The sequence below is a fragment of the Mobula birostris genome, chromosome 3, assembly GCF_030028105.1.
Source record: "Mobula birostris isolate sMobBir1 chromosome 3, sMobBir1.hap1, whole genome shotgun sequence".
Classification (NCBI taxonomy): Eukaryota; Metazoa; Chordata; class Chondrichthyes; order Myliobatiformes; family Myliobatidae; genus Mobula; species Mobula birostris.
The window spans coordinates 182,041,660-182,059,204 of NC_092372.1; the positions used below are offsets into that span (position 1 = coordinate 182,041,660).

Sequence of the window (17,545 nt, forward strand, 5' to 3'; positions counted from 1 at the left end):
ATGTCTGCCTGCCTCGATGTTGAAGGTCGAGATTTGTCGTCTGCTGTGGCTGATGTGGGAGGCTTGAAAAACGACAGTATGCTTGTCTGCTTAGCCCCGCACATTTTTCTCATACAATTCTTTGTAAGCACTCAAACCATCCTGCAAATATGCCCTAAACTTACGTACCCTTTCAAAATTAAAGTCGTACTTTTCTGCAATCATTGCAACGAAAATCTCACACAGTTGCTTCACGTTCAGTTCCCGGACGACTTCACTTTTGGTCCTTTTGCGACTGCATTCAGTTTCGATTGTTATCCTTTCCTCTTCCAACTGCATCAGCTCTTCATCTATCAGTCCTTGGTCATAGGATGCCAAAACCTCTTCAACACCACCTTCGTCAACTTCCACAAGCCAAACTCACTTTGTCCTTACTTTGTTCACCACGATTGAAACGTTGAATTATGTCTAGTTTTACACTAAGTGTAACACCCTTACGAGCTCTTTTAGGCTTTTCTGATACCTTAGGACTCATCTTGTTAACGGATGCTCAAAATAAATCAACATAAGCACAGATGCTCACAGGCACATGTTTAAGCAATGCTGGCTAGAATGCAGTTCCGGGGGAGGAGCTTGGCTGCTCGGGGCGTGCGCTGCCTTTCCTTGTAACAGTAAAAACACCTTCTGTTAGCGAAAACAGGTAACTAATGTAGTTACACACATCAAAGTTGCTGGTGAATGCAGCAGGCCTAATAAGAACTAATGTAGTTCTTTGGTAACAGCGAGGTGTCATAAAGCGAACGTTCGAAAAGCGGGGGATGCCTGTATCAGCATTGTTCCATTTTGCAGTAACTTGAGGTGGGCACTGTAGCCGCAATGAGTCATAGAGTTATCGCTCAGAAAGAGGCCATTTGGCCCAGTCAGTCCACCAAGCTATTATTCTGCCTAGTCCCCTCAACCTGCCCCCAGACCATAGCCCTCCATACCTCTCCCATCCATGTATTTATCCAAATTGCCATTAAATGTTGTAATTGATCTCACATCCACCACTTCCACTGGCAGCTCATTCCACACTCTCACACCCTTTGAGTAAAGACATTCCCCCTCATATTCTCCCTTAAACATTTCACCTTTCTTTCTTTTTTTCTTTTTAAATCTTTTTATTGAATTAGTACACAAAAGGTAAACCATGTAGACACTAATACACTGTTGCAATATAAATTTACAAGAGATATTAATACACAAAAAAAGTACAAACAGTGCAGTTTAGATATACAATAATAAGGTAATATAATAGTATACTAATTTTCCATACATATCAATAAAGAGAAGAAAAAACCCAAAACCCTCCCCCCCCAAAAAAAAATCCCACCATGCAACTAATCTAAAAAGCAAAGCAAAGCAATGGGCTAACTAGGTATCAAGTAGACTTAAACAACTTAAAACAATCATGTCCTCAAACCCGACCTCCATTAAAAACAGTTAAAAAGCAAGAAGGGAATGTAAATATGGGCAAAGAGAAAAAAAAATTACATTAAATGAAAATGTTGAATAAAAGATCTCCAGGTCTGTTCAAATTTAACTGAAGTATCATAAAGATTACTTCTGATTTTCTCCAAATTTAAACATAGTATCGTCTGAGAAAACCAAAAGAACGTAGTTGGGGCATTAATCTCCTTCCAATGCTGTAAAATACATCTTTTCACCATTAAAGTAAGAAATGCAATCATTCTACGGGCTGAAGGGGAAAGATTACTGGAAATTTTAGGTAATCCAAAGATAGCAGTAATAGGATGGGGAGAAATATCTATATTCAATACCTTTGAAATAATATTAAAAATGTCTTTCCAAAAAGTTTCCAAAGTAGGACAGGACCAAAACATATGAGTTAAGGAAGCTATCTCCCCATGACATCTGTCACAAAGAGGGTTAATATGAGAATAAAAACAAGCTAATTTATCTTTAGACATATGTGCTCTATGAACAACTTTAAATTGAATTAGGGAATGTTTGGAACAGATAGAGGAAGTACTGACTAGTTGTAAAATATGCACCCAGTCATCCACCGAGATAATAAAGCCCAATTCCTTTTCCCAATCTGACCTAATCTTATCCAATGGAGCTTTCCTAAGTTTCATGATAGTATTATAAATAATAGCCGTTACACCTTTCTGACATGGGTTAAGGTTAATTATAGTATCTAAAATATATGTAGGAGGTAACGTCGGAAAGGAAGAGAGTATAGTACTTAGGAAATTTCTAACTTGGAGATATCTAAAAAAATGTATTCTTGGTAAGTTATATTTGTTAGATAATTGTTCAAAAGACATAAGGGAGCCATCTAAAAATAAATCCAAAAACCGTGATATACCATTAGTCTTCCAAATTTGAAAGGCACGGTCCGTGGAAGAGGGGGGAAAGAGTATGTTGCCTAAAATAGGAATCGCAAGCCCAAATTGATTAAGATCGAAAAATTTTCGGAATTGAAACCAAATACGTAAGGTATATTTAACTATCTGGTTACAAACCTGTTTGTGGCGTTTCAAATCGAAAGGAAGAGAAGAACCTAAAATAGAGCCAAGTGCATAACCTTGAGCAGATTGTAATTCCAATACTACCCATTTAGGAATGGATAATGTATCTTGGTCAAGTAACCAAAATTTCATGTGTCGAATATTAATTGCCCAATAATAGAATCTAAAGTTAGGTAATGCCAAACCTCCATCTCTCTTAGCTTTCTGTAGATGTATTCTACCCAATCTCGGGTTTTTATTTTGCCAAATAAAGGAAGAAATTTTAGAATCAACTTTGTCAAAAAAGGATTTTGGAACAAAAATCGGTAGTGCCTGAAATACATATAAAACTTTGGCGGAATAAACATCTTAACAGAATTAACACGACCAAAGTTAAATAAAGTGGAAACCATTTAAATGCAAGTTGAGTAATGTGATCAATTAAGGGAAGGAAATTAGTTTTTCTTTCTTTTTAAATCTTTTTATTGAATAAGTATACAAAGGGTAAACCATAAAGGCACTAATACACTGTTAGAAATTACAGGAGATATTAATACAGAAGAAAAAATTGATACAAACAGTGCAATTTAAACATAAAATAATAGTATACTAATTATATATATATATATATATATATCAATAGAGAAAAGGAAAAAAAAACCACCGTGCAACTAAACTAAAAGCAAAGCAAAGCAATGGGCTAACTTGGAAACAGGTGGAGTTAAAGAACTTAAAATCACGTCCTCAAACCCGACCTCCATTAAAAACAGTTTAAAAAAAAGGCAAGAAAGGAGTATAAATATGGAACAAAAGAGAAAAAAAATTACATTAAATGAAAATATTGAATAAAAGGTCTCCAGGTCTGTTCAAATTTAAGTGAGGAGTCATAAAGATTAAAATTAGTCTTAAATAAATCCTTACGTTTACAGGTAATTTTACTCCCAAGATATGAAAAGTGGTTATTAACCAATTTAAACGGGAGGTTCTGATATAAGGGAACTCGCTTATTAATCGGGAAAAGTTCACTCTTACTGAGATTTTAACTTATAACCTGAGAAAAGGCTAAATTGTGCTAATAAATCTAAAGCAGCAGGAATAGATTTTTGAGGATTAGAAATATATAAAAGTAAGTCATCAGCATAAAGTGATACTTTATGAGACTTCAAACCACGAGATATACCAATAATATTTGGAGATTCTCGAATAGCAATTGCAAGAGGTTCTAATGCAATATCAAATAATAAAGGACTAAGAGGACAGCCTTGTCTGGTACCTCGAAAAAGAGGAAAAAAAGGTGAGTTTAAAGAGTTAGTATGAACTGAGGCCACAGGAGAGTGATATAACAATTTGATCCAGGATATAAATTTCGGGCTGAAATTAAAAATTTCAAGCACCTTAAATAAGTAAGGCCATTCAACTCTGTCGAATGCTTTTTCAGCTTCTAAGGAAATGACGCATTCAGGAACATTTTGTGACGGGGTGTAGACAATGTTTAACAGTGTACGAATATTATAAAAAGAGTAACGACCTTTAATAAAACCCATTTGGTCTTCCGAAATAATATAAGGAAGTGCTTTTTCTAATCTGTTTGCTAATAATTTAGAAAAAACTTTAGAGTCAACATTTAATAAGGATATTGGTCTATAAGATGCACATTGAGCAGGATCTTTATCCTTCTTTAATATTAAAGAGATCGATACTCTATAAAAGGATTCGGGAAGTTTACCAAATTTTAATGAGGCCTCCAGAACCCTGAATAACCAAGGAATTAATGAGGGTGCAAAAAATTTATAAAATGCCGCGGTAAACCCATCAGGACCAGGAGCTTTCCCCGGGTTCATAGAAAAAATAACATTCTTAATCTCATCAGTGGTAAAGGAAGTGTCTAACATAGAAGATATATCATGTGAAATCTTAGGGAAATCTAGGTTATCTAAAAAGTCATACATATGTTTAGAGTCTTGTGGAGACTCTGATTGATATAAGGAGGAATAAAAGTCAAAAAGGATTGATTAATCTCAGCTTGATCAAATATCAGTTGATCTTTTTGATTATAAATCTGATTAATTTGAAATTTAGTATAGTTAGTCTTCAACTGATTAGCCAGCAGTTTACCAACTTTGTCACTATGTATATAAAATTTGCTTTGTTTTCATTAATTGATTTGCAATAGAGGACGAAAGTAATAAACTGTGTTCCATTTGAAGTTCAGTTCTTTGTTTATACAACTTCTCAGAGGGAGCTGTAGCATATTTCTTATCAATTTCTTTAATCTTGTCCACAATAACCAGCTCCTCCTCCTTCAACTTCTCCCTCAAAGCAGCAGAATACGAGATGATCTGACCACAAATATAAGTTTTAAAAGTATCCCAAAGGGTGTTCATGGATATATCCTCTGTACAATTAATTGTAAAAAAGAGATCAATCTGTTCATTCATAAAGTTAACAAAATCCGAGTCCTGAAGCAACAGCGAATTAAAACGCTATTGTCTATTATTTTGTGTATTGGCCAATATTTTAATAGAAAGCTTAAGTGGAGCATGATCCGAAATGGTTATAGAGTCATATTCATATTTAACCACTGAAGAAATAAGACGAGAATCAATAAAAAAAAATCAATTCTTGAATAGGAATGATGAACATGTGAAAAAAAGGAAAAATCTTTTTCCTGAGGATGCAAAAAATGCCAAATGTCCGTCGACCCGGAATCTGAGAGAAATAAATTAATCAAGGTTGCAGATTTATTGGGTAGAGTCCGTAAAGGAGCCGAATGGTCCAATAATGGGGATAAACAAGTATTAAAATCCCCGCCCCAAATTAGCGAAAACTCATTCAAATTCGGGAACAAATTAAATAATGATTTATAAAATTCCGGACAGTCCATGTTGGGAGCATAGACGTTAACCAAAGCTACCTTTTTATTAAAGAGTAAACCACTAACCAATAGAAATCTACCATTCGGATCAGAAATAATATCGTGTTTTACAAAAGTGATTGAGGGATCTATAAAAATAGAAACTCCTTGAATTTTAGCATTGGAATTCGAATGGAAGTGTTAATCCTTCCAGAACTTAAAAAAACGTAGTCTGTTCCCCCCTCCGCACATGGGTCTCTTGTAAAAATAGAATATGTGCTTTAAGTCTCCGGAATACTTTAAAGACTTTTTTCCTTTTTATTGGATGATTAAGACCGTTAGTATTCCAAGAGACAAAAATAATAGTAGGCTCCATAATCCCTAAAGTCAACCCTCAAATAGAGGAGGATTGACAATAGGTTCGACCCGTGAACCCGGGAAGGGAACAGAATAAACAAGAGATAACGGCAAAGAGAACGCGACCAATACTTCGGTAATATAAGTAGCCCAAGAAGAAAGAAAAACTAAAAGGTGAAGCCCCCCCCACCCCGTACCCCCAAAGCTAAATCTAAGATAGACCAGCCAGAAAGAAGCGAGCACTAGAACTACCCCCATGACTTCCGATAGACGCTCACTAAAAAAAAAGTGTATATATATAAAAAGATCAGCTAAAGTTATAAAACAGTAAAGGAATTAAAAAAAGTACACCAATTAAAACGAAAACGATATAATACAAAGAAAAAACAGGTACATATAAAGAAAACCATTAACCTACAACAGACCGTATAATTAAACAAGAAAATGAAATATTAGCATAGACTAGCCAAGAAAACTACAAAAAGTACGTTTGAAAACTACAAAGTTTAAGGCCTCCAGGGATATACGTAAAATGATGCTGAGGGAATAGCCACCCAGAATCCCCAGGGAAGAAGAAATGAATGATGCAGTTAAAAAAAAGTTTGGCAACCATATTAATTAAACCGAAAAAAACTTTTCTGCCCTCATATAAAGCAAAAAAAATTAAACCCAACAGATTAACTGCCTCCGATCAAACAGAGATGATTTAATAGTGTGATTAAGATGTTGAAGGCAAGAGTTGATCCAGGTAACTCTGGGCTTCCAATGGAGTGTTGAAAAAATGGGAAGACCCATCAGACAATCGAATCCTCAAATGTGCGGGATAAAGCAACACTGGTTTTAAATCCATCTTGTAGAATTCCGACATCACAGATCTGTAACGGACACGTTGATCACGAACCTGTTTACTAAAAGAAGGTCCGAGAAATCAACGTAACCTTTAGGATTAGCAAAGCGAAGCAACTTCTCCTTGTCTTGAAAATAATGAAATCGTAAGATAACATGCCGAGGTTTATCTGACTTCGGTGAATATAATGGGACTCTGTGAGCCCGATCCAATAGTGGTGGTTGATCAGGAAATAAGGTGGGAAATGAATCTTTTAAAAGTTGAGAGAAAAATTTTATAGGGTCATCAGATTCAGCAGCTTCACGAATACCAATAATTCGAATGTTCTGTTGTCGCATTCTGCATTCTAAGTCAGAATTTTTAAAGGTCAGAAAGTCAAGTCTTTTCTTCATTACAGTAATTGTTTCTTCAATTTTCCCCATCTTGAGTTAATTTTGTTGTGTGGATTTTTGGAGATTAGATATAGCAGTCTGATATTCCCTGATAGATGATTTCATTTTATTAATTTCATCGATAATTTTCTGCAGTTTAGTTGAAATTTCCGCACGAATCAGATCCAATATAGCAGTTGAAATTTCCACACGAATCAGATCCGATATAGCTTGCATAGTTACTGCTGGTTCAATCAGAGGGGGGTCGGTAACTTTCGGTCTAACTGGAGGTTTGCCATCTTTCCCATTCTAAGACATAGCGGACCTTAAACGCATCCAAATATATAATAGCAATCCACTGCAAGGTGTTGTGAAAATTGTTGCCTTAAAAGTTAGCTTAAATGTAGCTGATCATAGGATAAAGCTCAGAGGTAATGGAGCGAGTCAAGAACACGACTTCACTCCATGAGATCTACCGGAAGTCTGAATTCACCTTTCACTCTTAACCCATGACCTCTAGATGTTCAGAAAGCAAGACAGAGTAAGAGGCAATCACGCCACCTTCAGACTGACTTTCAGTTATTCATGATCCCATCCTTCAGACTTCTCAAATAGTGGACCTACTGGAGCCTCAGCTCCACCTTTTATCTACCTGCTCGATCCCCCATTCACAAGTGCACAGAACCTTCCTCCTAACCTTGTTTTTGTAATCTAGGATTGCATATTCCTTAATGTGGATCTGGGAGCATTTTCCCTCACCTTTGTAGCCACAGACTCTTTTATGGGAGTAACTGTATTTCTACCATTTGGTTACTTCATGGGCTGTTCAGTGAAGAGCCAACAGCTTCCTTGATTGCTGTATAGCAAAATATTGTTAAACTGGTCAAGCATCTCAGTGCTCCTATTTCACTTGATGTAAGCCATCTTAGTGCAGTCCATGGCTTGAGAAATATTGCATTGTTTTCGTTAGGAACTCAGCTTAATATTACCACTGAATGCATCCATGTGTTGGTGCTTCAATAAAAGATGCAATCCAATTTCATGGCAACAAAAAGATAAAGTTTGTTTTATTAATAAGGTTTCAGTTCTAAATTGACATAATCTTAGACAAAGTTTAAAAGTTACAATATAGCTAAATTTACCTGTAGTTCCATCAACCTAGATTTTGAGAAGACAAAGTACCCAAACTACAGTAACTGGTCAGTTAATTCTTTCCTGGTATATATTTGAAAGTTATCACTTGAATATATTCTGGACCAGACATTCAAGAACTATTAAGATTGTAATAACTAAGTGGTGCTTTTAAAAGATTATTGACAATTCTTCAAAAATTGCTACAATAGGTCAACGGTAGATGCAATCTCATTGACTCTTCACACAGCTTTAGATCACCTAGACAACACAAACACCTGTGTCAGGATGCTCTTCATGGACTATAGCTCAATATTTAGTACCATAATTCCCACAATCCTGCTTGAGAAGTTGCAGAACCTGGGCCTCTGCACCTCCCTCTTCAAAAGGATTCTCAACTTCCTAACCGGAGCACCACAGTCTGTGCGGATTGGTGATAACATATCCTCCTTGCTGACGATCAACACTGGCGCTCCTCAGGGGTGTGTGCTTAGCCCACTGCTCTACTCTCTCTATACCCATGACTGTGTGGCTAGGCAGATCCCAAATACCATCTATAAATTTGCTGACAATACAACCATTGTTGGTAGAATCTCAGATGGTGACAAGAGGGCGTGCAGGAGTGAGCTATGCCAACTAGTGGAGCGGTGCCGCAGCAACAATCCGACCCTCAACGTCAGTAAGATGAAAGAGCTGGTTGTGGACTTCAGGAAGGGTAAGACGACGGAACACATACCAATCCTCGTAGAAGGATCAGAAATGGAGAGAGTAAGCAAGTTCTTGGGTGTCAAGATCTCTGAGAATGTAACCAGGTCCCAACATATCAATGCCGTTATAAAGAAGGTAGGATAGCGGCTGTACTTCATTAGGAGTTTGAAGAGATTTGATATGTCAACAAATACACTCAAAAATTTCTATACCGTGCAGAGCATTCTGACAGGCTGCATCACTGTCTGTTATGAGGGACTACTGCACAGGACCGAAAGAAGCTGCAAAGGGTTGTAAATTTAATCGGTTCCATCTTGGGTACTAGCCTACAAAGTACCCAGGATATCTTCAAGGAGCGGTTCTCAGAAAGGCAGCATCCATTATTAAGGACATCTAACACCCAGGGCATACACTTTTCTCACTGTTACCATAAGGTAGGAGGTACAGAAGCCTGAAGGCACACACTCAGTGATTCAGGAACAGCTTCTTCCCCTCTGCCACCTGGTTCCTAAATGGATATTGAACCCTTAGATAGTACCTCACTTTTTTATATATAGTATTTCTGTTTTTTTGCACAATTTTTAATCTATTCAATATACATATACTGTAATTAATTTAGTTATTTATTTTTATTATTATTCTATTTTGTTTTTTTTCTTTTATATTATGTATTGCATTGAACTGCTGCTGCTAAGTTAACAAATTTCACATCACCTACCAGAGATAATAAACCTGATTCTGATTCTGAAATTAAAAAGAAAATGAGTGCCTTAAACACTTTCGCATAATTAAAATCATCCGTGCAAACAAAATAATGAAAAAAATTGTTAACCTATCTTCCTCTTTCTTGCAGTTGTAAGATACCTATTATAAATTGTAAATTGAATTATTATTGCTGAGTTACAGTGAGATATTTAGTTTTGCATATCATCCATACAGTGCATTGGGGTAGTGAAAGGGGAAACAATAACAGAGTTCAGAATAAAGTGTTACAGTTACAAAGAAAGTGAAGCCCAGGCAGACAATGCAGTGTGAGACAATGATGAGGTAGGTTGTGAGGTCAAGAGTCTATCTTATACAAGAAGTCCATTCATTTGTCTGGTAAAGCAATAGAAGCTGTCCTTGGTGATATGTGATTTCAGGCTTTTGTTCCTTCTGTCTGATGGGAGAGGGAAGAAGGGAAAATGTTTGGGGTGGGCTGTTGTTTTACTGAGACAGCAATAAGTATAGACAGTTCAAGGAGGGGAGGTAGGTTTGGCTGATGTGCTGAGCTGTGTCCACAACTCCCTGCAGTTTCTTGCTGTCATGGGGAGAGCCATGTTAAGCAGTGGTGCATGTGTATAGGATGCTTTCTCTAGTTCATTGACAAAAATTACTGACCATCAAAGGAGACTTTCCAGATCTCTTTAGCCTTCTGAGGAAGTAGAAGTGCTGGTGACATGGCATGGGATCCATGAACAGATTCCCCAGTGTTAGTGCTGTTGGACCCCTTGTGGATATTCACTGGATGCAAGCTGCCAGCAGGGATACATTTGTTGAAGACCAATGCTTAACCTTGCCAGTATTTACAAGAATAAATGGCATCAGTTCACTACAGAAATGCTGCCATTTACCATCAAGGTTTGTCTCACTTTATCATGACCATGCTGAACTAACTATACATAAAAATCTTGAGTAATGTTGGTATCTGTGTGGATTTTCCATCTGATGCAGTTTAATGAGAACCGTACGTACTTGGTACCCATTTTAAAGCTCATCCAGAGTGATATATATTGACTAATAAAATCTGCTTGTTTTACAGCTGCCCCCTGTAATTCTCTTTGGAGGAAAGATTCTTTAACAAGCAAATGTTATCAAGCCAACATTCAATCAGCTCTAACATGGCATGAAGCAAGAAGGAGTTGTCAGCAACAAAATTCTGACTTGTTCAGTGTGACAGAATTGCATACTCAGACATTTGTGTCAGGTAAGAAATCGTTGTAGTTATTAAGCACTTCTTAAAAATTGTCAAGCTGAAACATTCCATTACATACAATATACCCTGATAAGCATTTTATTCCAACAGTCACTTTCTCTAATTGTTTTAATATGGCGTATGTACATTGAAATTAAGTTTTTATTCTGTAACAATAAGTGCTTGACTTCATCAATATATTGTAAATTATGTGTGCAATTTTATCTTGAAATTTTGTCTTCTCATTTGATGATCTCTGTGTCCTTAGGCAATTTGACATTAAGTCCTCTGTAACATGTAAGCTGTTTTCTCATTATATTCCCTCTGCTTTACACTCTCAGTTACATCCAAGTTGCACGTACCATGGGAAATAGTTGCCATGATTTTAATTTGTGCTTCTGTCTTAGTAATTTTCCATGTTATTTTGAAAGTCATCGACACTGCTTGTGAAAGTTTGTCTCCATCACAACTAGGCTGTTCAAATATTATTAGGCTGTGACTGAGCTGCACCAACTTCTGACAAAATGAGCGATTAATTTCACTCATTTCATTAAATTGGAATCAGAAAGAGAAGCAGGTTAATTATTAGTAACATATGTCATGAAATATATTGTTTTGTGGCAGCTGAAGAGTGGAAGACATAAGCATTCCTGGAAGCTACAAAATAAATAAATAGTGCAAAAGATGAACACTGAGCTTATGGACATGGGTTATTTGAGTAATAGTAATCATCTAACTGTTTAAAAATGATATCGTACAGCACATAACAATATTCACTTATATCATCTCAATGAATATTCTGCAGCTGAAAGACAGCCAATCTGAGAAATAGTTAAACATTATGCAAAAATATGTTGATCTGAGTTTTTTGAGGGTGTTATTAAAAATTGATGAAGACAAGTTGGAATATGTGATATATGTAAACTTCAGTAAGGCTTTTGATAAGGTCCTACTTGATAGGCTGGGCCATAAAATGGGAAGTATTTTGGCAAACCAGGTCCAAGATGGGCATGGTGATAGGAGACAGAGGGTTGTGCCTAGTGGCAGAAGGCTGTTTTACTGACTGGGTGGCTGCAACCAGTGGTATACTATAAGAATCAGGATACAAGATTTGGATGGGATTGACTGTTGCCATGTAAGTAAGTTTTCTGATGACATGAATGATGTTTGCTGAGGGATGTAGACCAGCTGAAAAGTTGAGTAGATCGAGTTTAATCCAGACAAATGAAAATGGACCTTTGGATGTCAAATATAGGCTGGGCATATACTCTGAATAGGAAAGTGTTAATGTGCAGAGGAGATTCGTGTGCAAGTTCATAGCTCTGTGAAAATGGCAATACAGGCTCTGTAAGTTCAGTTCATTGGTCCATTGGTGATACTGATGGCAGGAGAGCTGCATTGTCTTGGTTGTTGTGTGGACAAGACCCTCAAGCCTTGGACTTGCCTGTGGCAGTCACAGGGGAAGGAGATGCTGGGGCGGGCTGTGTGCCACTCATTTTGTACTGGGGTGGGGGTGGGGGTAGTTTTCCCTATCTGTGCTGCCCTCCAGTGTTTGCTCAGTGTAGCTCTCCGGTGTTCATTTGCTGCTACCCTCCAGTGTTCACTCAGAGAACAATATGGTTGAAGCAACTCCGGGAATAGGGCTATATTATTGCAAGCAACACACACAAAATTCTGGTGGAACACAGCAGTCCAGGCAGCATTTATAAGAAGAGATACAGTCAATGTTTTGGGCCGAGACCCTTCGTCAGGACTAACTGAAAGAAGAGATAGTAAGAGGTTTGAAAGTGGGAGGGGGAGGGGGAGGGATGAAGTTAAGAGCTGGAAAGTTGATTGGCAAAAGGGATACAGAGCTGGAGAAGGGAGAGGATCATGGAACGGGGGGCCTAGGAAGAAAGAAAGGGGGAGAGGAGTGCCAGAGGGAGATGGAGAGCAAGCAAGGAGTTATTGTGAGAGGGACAGAGAGAGAAAAAAGAGACAGAGAGAAAAATAAATAAATAAATAAATAAATAAATAAATGAGGGATGGGGTAAGAAGAGGAAGGGAGAATTAACAGAAGTTAGAGAAATCAACGTTCATGCCATCAGGTTGGAGGCTACCCAGATGGAATATAAGGTGTTGTTCCTCCAACCTGAGTGTGGCTTCATCTTGACAGTAGAGGAGGCCATGGATAGACTTGTCCGAATGGGAATGGGATGTGGAATTAAGATGTGTGGCCACTGGGAGATCCTGCTTTCTCTGGTGGACAGAGCTTAGGTGTTCAGTGAAATGGTCTCCTATTCTGCGTCGGGTCTCACCGATATATAGAAGGCTGCATCGAGAGCACCAGACGCAGTATATCACACCAGCCGACTCACAGGTGAAGTGTCACCTCACCTGGAAGGACTGTCTGGGGCCCTGAATGGTGGTGAGGGCTATGTTATTATTATTTTTTCTTTTATGACTATTATTTTGTATGAAATCATAACCATATGTGTTATTTGTGCTATGATCTATGTGCAGTGGTGCCGTTGGTAATGTGGTTTGTACCTTGGCCCCAGAGAAGTGCTGTTTCATTTGGCTATACTCATGGATCGTTGAAAACCAAACCTTCCAGAGCTAGTAACATCCCTGTAAATATTTTTTTCCAGTTTAATGACATCCTTCCTATAGCAGAGCAACGTAAACTATATGCAGTACTCCAAATGTGGACGTGTACAACTGTAACATAATGTCCTAACTCCTCCACTCAATATTCTGACCAACAAAGGCAAGCATGATAAGTTCTTTCTTCATCATTTCTCTGCTGTGTCTCAACCTGTAAGGACTTTTTACGTTGCAACATAGGGAAATGAATTGCAATCTTATAGAGGTGTATACAATCAAGAGGAGTGCAGGTAGGGTCAATGCACATAGACTTTTTCCCAGAGTTGGGGAATCATGAACAAGAAGGCATTAGGGTTAAGGTGAGAGGATGGAGATTTATTGGAAACGTGAGGGCAATCTTTTTCACCCTGGAATAAGGTACCAGAGGAATTGATTGAGGCAGGTACATTAGCAATATTTAAAATATACTCTGACAAGTACTGTACACAGATTGAAAAGACTTAGAGCAATATGAGCCAAATGCAGTCAAACGGAACTAGCTAAGACTGGTATCCTGGTCTGCATAGATCTGTTGGACTGAAGAGCCGAATTCCAGGCTGTATGAATTTATGACTGTAAGACTGATATCTTCATTTTCACAATTGGACTCTATCAGGCAAGGAACATTTAGGCCTATATATGGTGCTAGAAGAGCTTTATGTATCATCCTGTTTGTGAATGTTGCATGATCAGTGAATTATTCCCTATTAACAGATTGCAAATTTTTACTGATGTCAGCAGACCGTTCGCCAGTATGATTTCTGAAGTCCCATTGTTGAAGAGACTTTTTGTAAAGCTGGCAGTAGCCTTACAGCCACAGGGGAAGGTCACTGCTGTCTGAATGGGTGCCACAATTGTGAGAGAGTCCTCCCAGCAAGTCAGGGAGACTGGTTTATGAAAAAGAATTCAAGTAGGAATTTTTAAAAACAATGCAGATCTATACTGAAAATGGTAAACAAATATTCAGTAGCCATTCACATCTTTGGGAAGTGAAATAGAGTCAATGTTTCACAATGGAAACCCTACATAAGAACAGACATTCGGGGTCTCCAACGTTAACTCTTTTTCTCTTCTCACAGGTGTGGTCTGACCTGCTGAGTGTTTCCAGCAGTTTCTGCTTTTGCCCAGCCGGAAACATATCCTTTATGTAAGGTGCCTTGGTCAGGAAGTGATAAGAGAAGTTTCAATGTGGACACAAGTGCAGTTTGCGAATGCCTGCACTTTGGAGAACTCTGTAAAGCAGACAAATGTCTCTGTCAACTCTTCCTGCTTTTGTGAATACAGGGAAAATAAACAAAATGTAGTTTCCTCCAGAATTCGGCTGACCTTCCTAATGGAGCAGTGTATAACATTCTGAGATGTAGCAGCCACTTGGACTGATCCTGGGGCCAGGAAGTGATGGGTGACAGTGACTTGTCAAAGTATGCGTGAGGTTGCGTGTTTTTACAGATTGAAAAGTAGCAAAGGAGCCCGTTTAATGATTTGTTTTGTAAGTGGTATGGTTCTCAATAGTGCAGTACTGTTGACATGAAGCCGTTGGAATAGATTTCTATCCCATAACACCTTTTTTTATCCTTCTGAAATTTTCATTTTTTTGAGGATGAGCTGAAACATTGTAGTGACTCATTATGTTTACTAATAAGTTGACATCACTTACATGTCATTTACTTATTTATTTATTTACTTACTTACTGAGGTACTGTGCGAATAGGCTCTTCTGGCCCTTCAAGCCACGTCGCCCAGCAACTCCTGGCTTAATCCAAGCCTAATCACATGACAATTTACAATGACCAATTAACCTACCAACTGGTAGGTCTTTAGATTGTGAGAGGAAACTGGAGCACTTGGACGAAACTCCTGAGGTCACGGGGAGAATGTACAAACTCCTTAAAGGCAGCAGCAGGAAATGAACCAGGGCCGCCTGTACTGTAAAGTGTTGTGCTAGCCACTACGTTACTGGGCTGCCCTATGTTATATCATATCCTGCAGGAGATTCTTGATACATGTTTGTGCTGCTTTCTGCATAAATATATGTTCTACTGGTGTTCAAAAAGTGTGAGATCATGGGTGAACCAGAGTAAATCCCTCTGTAACCTGCCAAATTTATTCCTCTTAAGTGGGCGTGGATTGAAAAGTCAGTTTTCATTATCATCAGGCTCGTCAAAAGCTGGCACTACATTCTATCACTTCTCCTCATCATCTACAAGCAGAGAGGCAAAGGATCATCTTAGAAATTACACTAATGTATTATTACTTTTAAATCAGGGTGTCTTTCATTATTTTTGCTTGCTTATTCTATAACGTATACCTCACTGCTAAACTCCCATCAGCTCTTGGATCACTACTGAACCATTCTTATGTTTTAACTGTATGTATTGAAATAATCTCATTAAAGAACCATTTTCCAGTCAGATATTTACTGGTCTGTCCATATAAACTGTTGTTTAGTACATTGCTGACTGTAAGTCATCTCATAACCCAAACTTAAGGAATTTTGGAATTCCTAACTGTTCTATCATGAGGCTTTAAGCCATGTTAAAAATACTGATATTATGTTACACTAAGTGCTTGGCACTACAGTCCTTCAAGATTTCTTTGTTCATTTAGCTTTGTTGACGGCCACTGTAAGGAATGAGACAGAAAATTTAGGTGCAGCAAGCTCCAACAAACACCATGTATGAGTAACATTTGGTTATAAAAAACACATGTATGTTTTATTCAGGCCTATTACAATATGTAGGAACACCTCTGTGGATTGGACTAAGCAGCCAGGATTTTGAGAGCGGGTGGGAATGGAGTGACCAAAGCCCCTTCAGATACTTGAACTGGGCTCCTGGTAAGTAATAGAAAAATACTTGCTTCTGTCTAGGAGAAATAAAAAAAATAAAGTCACTGCACTTTTTTTTAGCTTTTTTGGTAAGCCCTTCTTTGATAAATGCTAGAGGGCTAGACTGTTGTATTTATAACTGTCTCTGTTAATATTCTATCCTTTATGAATCTGACTTCAAGTTCCACTTGGGACGACTAGCACTTGTAGAGAGGCCATTGTTAATAAGTCAATCTTGTGATGGATATTTATCAAAAATTTGATGTTAGCTCTTGGCCCCATAGATATTTGATTGCAGAACTAAATGTTTATCAGCCTAGCTGATCACATCCATAATAAATGTACAAGCAATATTTGCTCTTCATTTTAAACTAAACTGCAGAGACAAGTTGATCTGTGCACTAATTGCAGTTTTATATTTAGCGTCTTAATACTTCCCCGCTGGTTTTATATTTCTTTCTATGTGCAAAGGTCATCCATCAGCTGGCAGAGAAGATACATGTGTGGCCTTGAATCCATCAATGGCATCAAAGTGGGAAAGCAATGCTTGTTCTCTGAAATTGGGATATATTTGTCAAGGTGACACTAAGCCTTTGAAGACCACTCCAGCTCAAGGTATGTTGAACCGTGTATACAAAAATAGCAAATTCATAGCTCCTAACACTAAAACTTTCAAAGTAATATATTAAAATCAGGCTTTTTTTAGCACTTCATACCAGAAGTAAAACAATTTACCAAAGTGTGGACATTGGATCAGACAATACCACTTTTTTTGCCTGCTTGCCAATCCAAATCCATTCAGTTTAAAACATTAATGAAGATCTGTGGTACCAATATGTTGCAAAAAACTAGTGATATTCTTTCAAAGTACCCTGTGTACCCCATGTGCTAATGCATGGAGGACTCTGTAGAGAAGCAGATTGTGAAGTTTGCTTCTGTTTGGCTTAGGCAGCAGAATGCAGGTTAGCTCTGGAAACCAGACTCATGTAAGTTTATTTAAAGGAAGGCCTTAAACAGCTGGTCACAGATAAGTCCTGGAAACTTGACTCAAATAAATTTATTTAAAGGTAGACATTACCCAACATTGCTTTGGGCTTTTGGGCTCCTCCAAAGACCTCTCCATTTTTTTTTTGCTCTCCTCCCAATATCCCTGACTGTCCCTCCTACTCTTGGGTCTCTTTTCTCTGTTACCCCTGGACCTGGCCTCTAACGTGACCGCTACACTTAACCCACTGTTTCCCTTAGCTACCTGGCCTACAATCTTCCCACCCTGTTACTTGTAAAAACCCCATCCCCTTCTCTCAATTCCTCCATCTCCGCTGCATCTGCTCTCAGGATGAGGCTTCTCATTCCAGAACGAATGAGATGCCCTCCTTCTT

The 17,545-nt window shown here is 38.0% G+C and overlaps 1 protein-coding gene across 1 annotated transcript in view; it reads left to right on the top strand.

Moving 5' to 3' along the window:
- Window positions 1-17,545, top strand: part of mrc1a (mannose receptor, C type 1a) — a 165,080-nt gene that overhangs the window by 30,061 nt on the left and 117,474 nt on the right. The window contains exons 4-6 of the mRNA XM_072253795.1: window positions 10,562-10,726; window positions 16,062-16,175; window positions 16,638-16,781. Coding sequence (XP_072109896.1) covers window positions 10,562-10,726; window positions 16,062-16,175; window positions 16,638-16,781 — 423 coding nt within the window. The remainder of the gene's footprint in view (window positions 1-10,561; window positions 10,727-16,061; window positions 16,176-16,637; window positions 16,782-17,545) is intronic.